The sequence below is a fragment of the Chelonoidis abingdonii genome, chromosome 11 (assembly GCF_003597395.2).
Source record: "Chelonoidis abingdonii isolate Lonesome George chromosome 11, CheloAbing_2.0, whole genome shotgun sequence".
Lineage (NCBI taxonomy): Eukaryota > Metazoa > Chordata > Testudines > Testudinidae > Chelonoidis > Chelonoidis abingdonii.
In genome coordinates this window covers 15,295,696-15,304,205 of record NC_133779.1, presented here as the reverse complement: position 1 = coordinate 15,304,205, position 8,510 = coordinate 15,295,696, and the positions used below count along the sequence as shown (strand labels likewise).

At 50.9% G+C, this 8,510-nt stretch overlaps 2 protein-coding genes across 2 annotated transcripts in view; both read left to right on the top strand.

The window, feature by feature from the left end:
- The window catches only part of LOC116832340 (immunoglobulin superfamily member 1-like), a 37,652-nt gene that overhangs the window by 15,532 nt on the left and 13,610 nt on the right, over nucleotides 1–8,510 (top strand). The window lies entirely within an intron of this gene.
- LOC142047505 (osteoclast-associated immunoglobulin-like receptor) overlaps nucleotides 7,243–8,510 on the top strand; it is a 30,121-nt gene continuing 28,853 nt past the window's right edge. Inside the window, exons 1-2 of the mRNA XM_075070751.1 lie at nucleotides 7,243–7,333; nucleotides 7,490–7,525. Of these exons, the coding sequence (XP_074926852.1) occupies nucleotides 7,303–7,333; nucleotides 7,490–7,525 (67 nt within the window). The 5' untranslated portion in view covers nucleotides 7,243–7,302. The remainder of the gene's footprint in view (nucleotides 7,334–7,489; nucleotides 7,526–8,510) is intronic.

Here is an 8,510-nt window from a genome sequence, read left to right as displayed (position 1 = left end):
TTATCGACTTAAACGGCTCCTTAAATCGATTTTGGAACTCCTCCCCAAATAAGAGCGGAAGTAGCGCTAATTCGATAGTGATAACTCGGATTAGGGGTTTCGTGGGATTTGGAAATCGACGTTATTAGGCCTCCGGGCCTCATCCCAGAGTGTGACCGCTGACCGTCTGGACAGCAACTCTGAACTCGATGCAGCGGGGAGGTTAAACAGGGAACGAGGCACAAAGACAGCTCAGAGAGAGGGTGCGGGGGCGCGGAGGGCGTGACGGCGCCACAGGGCGGGCGAACTTTTGAATTACATTTCCTGCTTGCCCAGCGTTGTGAGCTCTGATTCAGCACGCTGGCGATGCAGTCTGAAAATCGAAAAAGCTCCAGCTTAAGACCGTACGGGAGATACTAGGTCTGATCGCTGTATTGGGGGGACAATCTTTGTTGTTATACAGCTCCGTTTACAGAACACGAAAATGCCAAAGCGTTTGAATAAAAACTCAAGGATCACAGCGCTGCGGTGACAAAGTGCGTAACGGGAAGCCAGAGACTCAAATGGGCGCTCATTAGGGAGAGGAGGGGTCAATGAGGACTCTAGTTTCTTATCCCGCGCGCAGGTCGCACGAGGCGGTCTTTTGCTAATATTATTTCGCTATTCTGTTGGGGTTCTTCGTGTGCAAAACTTGTCTTTGTGCTCAGGGTTCGGCCGCATCTCTCAGTTGGGTGTTGCCGTGGTTTACATGTGTTATTCACCGTCCTGTACCGGGGTATGTCCACTATATACCGCCCTGCACCGAAGCCGCATGTGTGGAAAAACTTAAGAACAGACAGGGGGTAAGAAACTTTAATGTTTCTTGTGTACTTTACTTATATATACTAGTTGTTCACCCCATTATGTGATGTACTGAAAATTGCTCGCTGAGATTCACCACAACACATCTTAGACAATGGCATGATCACCAAGCCTATAGTTGAAGAGCCAGTATACAGTCATCTCACTAAACTCACTGATCCCTATTACTCTATCTACGTAATCGTGTAGGTTAGACAGTTGTCTATCAAGGAGAAGTGATCTAACCAAATCCATATGAGCAGTGGGATAAGCATTATTGTGTGTCGCTTTCTTTTGACTATAATCAAGAAGGCGCTCTCCATTGCATGTATTCGTTTGCAGGTCATTTCTGCACGTGGTCTAGATCAATGACCAGATTATCTCTAGTTCTAACCTGCTCTCCATCATCTTTATTGCTGTGGCGGTCTTTCGTAGATTCTGCAAAAGCAGATCTTCCCTGTGATTGCATCTTTTGCTTGCTTATGGCGAGCTGTTAGTCTATACTTCCTCCTTGCTATCGCGTTTTCCTATGCAAAACACATGAGGCTCTTCGTCCTCGCCCTTGTACTCGATAATGATAGAGCCCAGTGCGCGAGTGCTGCCGGCATCTTCCTAACGCTCGGGATCACCACCCTCGTCTCACTCGCGCTCTCCGACTCATATTATTTAGTGTTCTCTTCTCTGGACTTATAAACAGTTACTCTCCTCTTGGTTCTTCTTATTTCTCTGTAGTTTCTCTACTCACCTCTACTCAGTCATATCTGCATATGACCAGCCATATGACACGCGTTTGGTAAGGAAACAGCAGTAGAGCATTGTGATGCCCGCAGCGCAGTGTGATTTAATTGAGAGAGGGTTAGACATAAACGACAAGGCCTAAGCGTGGAGGTGTGTGCTTCTTCTTATAGCAAGGCGACAGAGCCCCGCTGCTGAATACTGACACGGAGCCGAACGGTAGCAGTGCTCTATTGTCGATCCAGCGCTCGCGTGATCTCTGAGTTTGACCAACTTAGTCCTTAGTCTTCTGTAGAGGTCAGCGACTAATGTGCACCTCACTAGCATGACTACCTCAGACTTCGGTGCGCTCCTCGTCGCCAATACCGAGGAATCTTCTGTGTATTTGCCGGTGTATGCTCAATTAGTTGCCAGTCTGCACATTGGCGTCCGCGTGTAATAACCAGGTGTGAGAAAGCATAGTGCGCGCTCGCTCTCTTCTCCTCGTCGTTGCTACTCTCTCCTGCTCTCACGGTCAACGCTCTTCGATTCACCATGGTGGCTCTCTTATGCAGCTTGCAGAATGCAAAAGTAGCTTCAACCTGCAGGTGTGAATCCTTATCGTCTCCTGTTTGTGAGAGGATAGTGATCGCGTGCATCATAAGGTGGAGTTCTCAATCTGTTAGTCGCAAGAGGCTCAGTTAAAGAACAGGATGCCAAAGCGTTTGAAAAGACTAACACTCCAGAAATGCACTAGTCGACGCTGTGTGTGCACTCAATACTAAAGATGTGGAGTGGAAAGCCAATGGAGTCCCTTTAGAACCGTGTGAGTTCATGAATGGATGGTATCAATTGAGGAAGGGCAGGAGACGGCTGTAGTAGAGACTGAGAGTTTTTTCTTCTTTGTAATAACCTAAACCTCTCTCTTCCTTAACTCGATATTAATGACGACGTCGTGTGAACGGATACAGCGTTAAATCGGTATATCGGCCATTAAACCGATTTAAAGTCGCAGTGTAGACCTGGCCTTAGGCTAACAAAGGAAGCAGAATCTGATAAGTTTACCTGGGCTAGACACGCATATCTTATTTCCTTGCTAACTATCACCGATCGTCTGTTAATGTTTCACTATTAGCTTAAGTGTTCTATATTTTCCAAGATATTCAGTCTTTTTGGACTCTTGCTGAAAAAAGAATATAACAAAGACATTAAATTTATAGCTTTTTAAATGTCTTTTGAAGAGTCTGCAGCTCATACTAACGCTAGTTGGAGTAGATGGCCTCTGCAGTGTGTATAGGAGAGGTTAGGGTTACACTTTTCTCTGAGCAAAGCTTGTGCTCCACCAGGTCTTCCAGAGAAGTTTGCAGCTCCATCAGATGCACAAGCAGCCGTCTGTTTGGGGTCCAATTGACAAGCTTTTAACTCTTCTAAGATGTGGGTTGTCACAGATGCAGCCGATGTGTCTTCTATAACTTGAACATCTAGAAATGCATCTACCGACCTACCACGGACATCAAGATAACATACACAGTGACTTAATACTTGATGCTTATTTGCATTGGTGAATTCATCAGCCATGTGTGCAAATGTTTTGAATGTGGTGAGAGAGTTCTTCACTTTTTCAACTGTTGAGTCTTTCACTGCTGCATGACATGCGTCTAGCCAGTCAGCTGAGTTTCTTGCAGAAAGATAGTGAGCATTTGCTGGTCTTGTTCAGAACCAGTGTTCAACGTCAGGATGAACAAGTGACAATGCACTTAACGTTGGCCTCCAGTTAGTAGTGTGTGGTATCTCCTGCTTAAATAGAAAGTAGGATGCCACAATCATGTTTGTTCTCATGAACTGTGTTGTGTCTCCAGCATTCTAATAGCCTCATTAACACTCACCAGTGTTGTCCTTGGTCAGTGGAGACTCAGAGTTCAGAGGTGCTTTCACATGAGTTCACCTCCCAGGTGGGGGACAAGAAGGCACCTTGCTCGTTCCTCCAGCTGGTCTCTGTTTGCTCTAGCCACTGCTGTTTGTTGCGCCACCATTCACTGCATCACTCTGTTGCCAATTGCCCTGCGCGGTCACCTTCTGCTGCCACCTGCCTCTGTGATCTCTGCAAGTTGGTCTCTTGAGTTTTCACCAGCTCTCAGTAATTTCAGCTCTCAGTGGGGGAACCTCACTGCTAGTGCAAGCTGGGCCGTTTCTTCCACAGAAACACTGTCCCACAGCAGGTCTAAGCACTTAGACCAGATTATCAGTGATTTCAGCTGCAGTGGTCACTTAACAGAACAAAAGACTATCTATGGAGCCTAATCTGCTCTGTCTTTAAACAATGGAGAGGGGCAGGTCAGAAGGGTCTATTATGATTGTCTAGTCTGACCTGCAGGCCACAGAATCTCACCCACCCACTCCTGTAACAAATCCCTAACCTATGTCTGAGTTATTGAAGTCCTCAAATCATGGTTTAAAGACCTCAAGGTGCAGAGAATCCTCCAGCCAGGGGCGGCTCTAGGCATTTTGCTGTCCCAAGCGTGGCAGGCAGGCTGCCTTCGGGAGGTCCGCCTGCGGGAGGTCTGCCGAAGCCACGGGACCAGCGGACCCTCCACAGGCAAAGCCTGCCTGCAGCCCTCGCGGCGACCGGCAGAGCGCCCCCAGTGGCTTGCTGCCCCAAGTACACGCTTGGCGTGCTGGGGCCTGGAGCTGCCCCTGCCTCCAGCAAGTGACCTGTGCCCCATACTGCAGAGAAAGGCGAAAAACCTCCAGGGCCTCTGCCAATCTGCCCTGGAGGAAAATTCCTTCCTGACCCCAAATATGGTGATCAGCTAAACCCTGAGCATGTGGGCAAGACTCAACCAACCAGACACCCAGGAAAGAATTCTCTCTAGTAGCTCAGATCCCACCCCATCTAACATCCCATCACAGACCACTGGGCATATTTACCTGCTAATAATCAAAGATCAATTAATTGCCAAAATTAGGCTGTCCCATCATACCATCCCCCTCCGTAAACTTATCAAGTTTAGTCTTGAAGCCAGATATGACTCAGGTAGACCACCAAGAAAAACACCTGTCCCCACCCTCTCTCTCGATGCCCTCAATCAGCACAGGCTAAGTACAGTTCTGCTGTTCTTTACTCATACGAAAAGAATAACAAAATGTCTTTACCTCCCCCGCATTCAAATGATTTGTGACCCAACCCCAGCCAAAATCTATCACTTGAGCAACACAGCTCTGTTTGCTGGATATGTAGGTAGATTAAGTGTGAATGTAAATACAATCCGGTCCTGAAGCCTTTCCCCCCAGCCGCCAGCTCATCACTAGCTGTCAGGGAGAGCTCATTTAGACTTTGCTTACAAATCATCATTTGCAATTATTTGGTTGGCCAATGTCATTGAAATGACTGCACTGACATTGTCATAAAAAACAGCAGCTGTATAAGGAAGCTAGTCTAAGTTCATACTTTTCGGACCTATTATACTTTTTCAGATACACATATTTTATCGTACACTTTATATACTTCTAAAGTGTGTATTAATGTTTCAATTTCAAATCAAATTTCCAAACAATCACTAAATTGGCAACACTGCATGTAACTAGTTCACAAAACTGGGGTGGGGTTTAGGAAAATCCCTGGTTGGGGGTGTGGGGAGAACAAGGGACGGGACGTGGGGCATGAGGGACACAACGGGGGGTGAAGGGACACGGGTTGGGGCAGCATTGGGAGGGTGGGGAGCTGATGGGGGGATGAGAGGGAACTACAGGCTGTGGGGGACAGAATTGAGTGGGAACAGGCAGGGACATGAGGAGACATGGGATGGGGGTGGGGTTGGGGGAGCGTGAATGGGGGAAGGGATGCAGCACAAGGGGAAGATCGGGGGGCTGAGGGGCCCAATGGGTGAATGTTGGGGTGTGTGTGCGAAAGGCAAATGAGCTGTGGAGCCAGAGTTGGGGCATATGCCGGGGGGGAAGTTTCTCTTGAGCTCTATCCCATGTTCTTGCCCCCTCCCTTTTCTGGGGACTTGTAGGCTCTCACCTCCCCCATGTCCCTTTCGCAGCATCCTGAGGTCGGAGAGGGAACTCGGCTCAGCCATCAACCTCTGTGAGCTCTGCCCAGGGCCCTGAGCTGTGCAGACCCACTGCCCCGGGATGGGCTGGGGAAGGAACACGAGGCCTTTCACCTCTAGGGGGCTGGGTCTAATCTGTGTCCTTTTCTCTATACACCAGACCCCACCCCACAACCAGAGACTAGGAGAGAACCCAGGATTCCTGGCTCCCAGCCACCCCCACCCCAATCACTAGACCGTATTCCCCTGCCAGAGCTGGGGTATATAACAGGGTAGGGGCCGGGCATCAGGTTCAAGCAGTTCCACTGGAAGTAGCAGAAACAGGAAGCGAGCACCGGCTCTGGGCAGGCTTCCCCTTTCACGGCTTTATTGGATGTTCCTTTAACAACTCAGGATCTATATTTATCCCTCCCTCCCCTACTCATGGGGACCAGAAACCACAACCCCTCTCCGCCCCCTATTTCTGCAGTGAGGGTACCTGAGAGGGAGGTTGGGCAGGCCCCTCCACTCTCATGCTCCAGGGCGAGTGCTGGGCCCAGGCGGGTCAGGAAGGAACCTCTGTCCCGCTCATGAGAGACGGTCGCTCCTTTGGGGGTTGGGGGGAGTGTGACGAACTGGGACTGTTCCTAATGTTTGCTCTGAATACTGTGTTGGTGCCTCAGTGTCCCCTAGGCAGTTCTTAAGTATCTGGCAGAGCAAAGGGCCAGTGCACCTAATGCCTGGCACTCTGTCTCCTAGCAACTGATGGCCTGGGCCCCTCCTCTGCAAAGGTGCCAACTGAAGGTGTTGGAGACAAAGGGATCAGGTGACCTCCTGGCCCGGGAAAGGAGCTGAGCAGAGAGGAGGGGCTGGAGGGGGTGGTTAGTCTGGAGCTACCTGGGGACAAGGAGTGAAGTGCAGACCTAGGGGTCTGGCTCACTGCCCCCCAGAATGGACCCGGCCGAGGGGTCTGGTTCGCTGTATCTACAAGCTCTGTTTTAGACCCTGTTCCTGTCATCGAATAAACCTCTGTTTTGCTGGCTGAGAGTCACGTCTGACTGCAAAGTGGGGGTGCAGAACCCTGTGGCTTCCCCAGGACCCCGCCTGGGTGGGCTCGCTGTGGGAAGCCCACGGAGGGGCAGAGGATGCTGAATGCTCCAAGGAGAGACCCAGGAGGTGAAGACGTGTGAGCTTCTTGCCCTGAACAAGTCTGCTCCAAGGGAGAGGAGGCTCCCCAAAGTCCTGACTGGCTTTGTGGGGAGCAGTTCCAGAGCATCGCCCGGGGACTCCGTGACAGGGAGACATTCCTCCTTTGCTCTGAGCTGCTGCTCCAGGGAGGCTAGACGGGCCTGTTGGAAAAGGTCAGCGCAGCCTCTTGATGCCTGCTGAGATTGTTCCATTCCCAGCTGGTCCCTGGACTGGGCAGCTCCCATGTGGGGTTGGAATGTGATGGTGGGGGTAGGGGCTGGGTTGCTGCAGAAGTGGATGTGGTTTGCTGGGCGTTGCAGGCAGCTGACTTTTTGCTCTGACCGGTAGATTTGGGCTGGAAATTGCTGAGAAACCATCTAATGGGGAAGAAAAGCACTGAGGGAAGAAAAGCACTGAGCACATCACGAGCTTCCTGGGGCTGTGGCCCCCGGCGCAGTTCCTCATTCCGCTTGCCCTCGGGCCTCAGACTCAGTGCAGCTGGGCATTGGGGTGTTGGTGGCAACTCTGAGAGGTCCCGCACTGTCCCATCATGGCATCTGCTCTCACTGTCCTCCTCCTCGGTGAGTATCAGAGGGAGACAGAGAGAGTGCCCATGGGGGGGATCTGAGACCAGGGTGTGTGCCAGTGGGGTGGCAGTGAGACCCAGGCTTGTGTACATGGGGGGATCTGAGACCAGTCACTGGGTTCTGGTGTCTAACAAGCTGTCTCCTTTCCAGGCTGCTGGCTGGCCGGGTGCAGTTGGGTATCAGGACGTGAGTATCTGTGGGGAATGAGGCAGCTGGGGGAATTTCTGCATTAAGGATGAAGGACGTGGGTGGGGGTGTGGGGCACCAATCCCCCAGAGGGATGAAACTGTCAGACATGTTCTCCCCACTGGTGGGAACTGACACCTCGCTCTAATCATTACTGGGATGGGAACCTGTTGGATCAACCGGGGGATTTTGTAAACATGTTTTTTTGGGGGGGGCTGTCTTGATAGCCGCTTGATCAAATGACCCAAATTTAGACCAGGAACCTCATGTCATGGAGTGTGGGGGAGTCAGGGCCCTGCACCCCCCACTTCCTGCGATTCACGGTGACTCTCAGCCAGCTAGTAAAACAGAAGGTTTATTAGATGACAGGAACACAGTCCCAAGCAGGGCTTGTAGGTACAGAAAACAAGAGCCCCCCAGTTGGGTCCATCTTGGTGGGTGGGGAGCCCAGACCCAGGTTCTGGGCCTCCCCCTTCTCCCCAGCCAGCTCCAAACTGAAACCCCCTCCAGCTGTCTCACCCCGCCACACACCTGGCCCCTCCTCCAGCCTTTGTCCAGTTTCCTGGGTAGAAGGTGTCATCTGCCCCCCCCCCCGGGCTCAGGTTACTGCTGGCTCTGAGGTATCATCCCTCAGTGAAGTCACGCCCTGTTTCCCATCACTATCTAGTACTGGTGCAGCACCCCAGGGAAACGGTGGCACACCCCGTGTTAGCAGAAGATAGTAAACTAGTAAAACTCCCACGCAACATTCCCAGATTAATACTTCCCACTCCCTGCTCTGTCACATCTCTCCCCCCTTTGAGACTGAACTAAGCGGGGTCTGTCATAAGTAGATAGGTAAGGTAAGGGTTAAGTTTCTTTTACCTGGAAAGGGTAACCAAACACCTGACCAGAGGACCAATCAGAGAAATGGATTGTTTAAAGTCAGGGGCGGGAATTTGTATACTCGGGGTCTTTTTTGTTTTCTCGGCTGTGAGTAAACAAG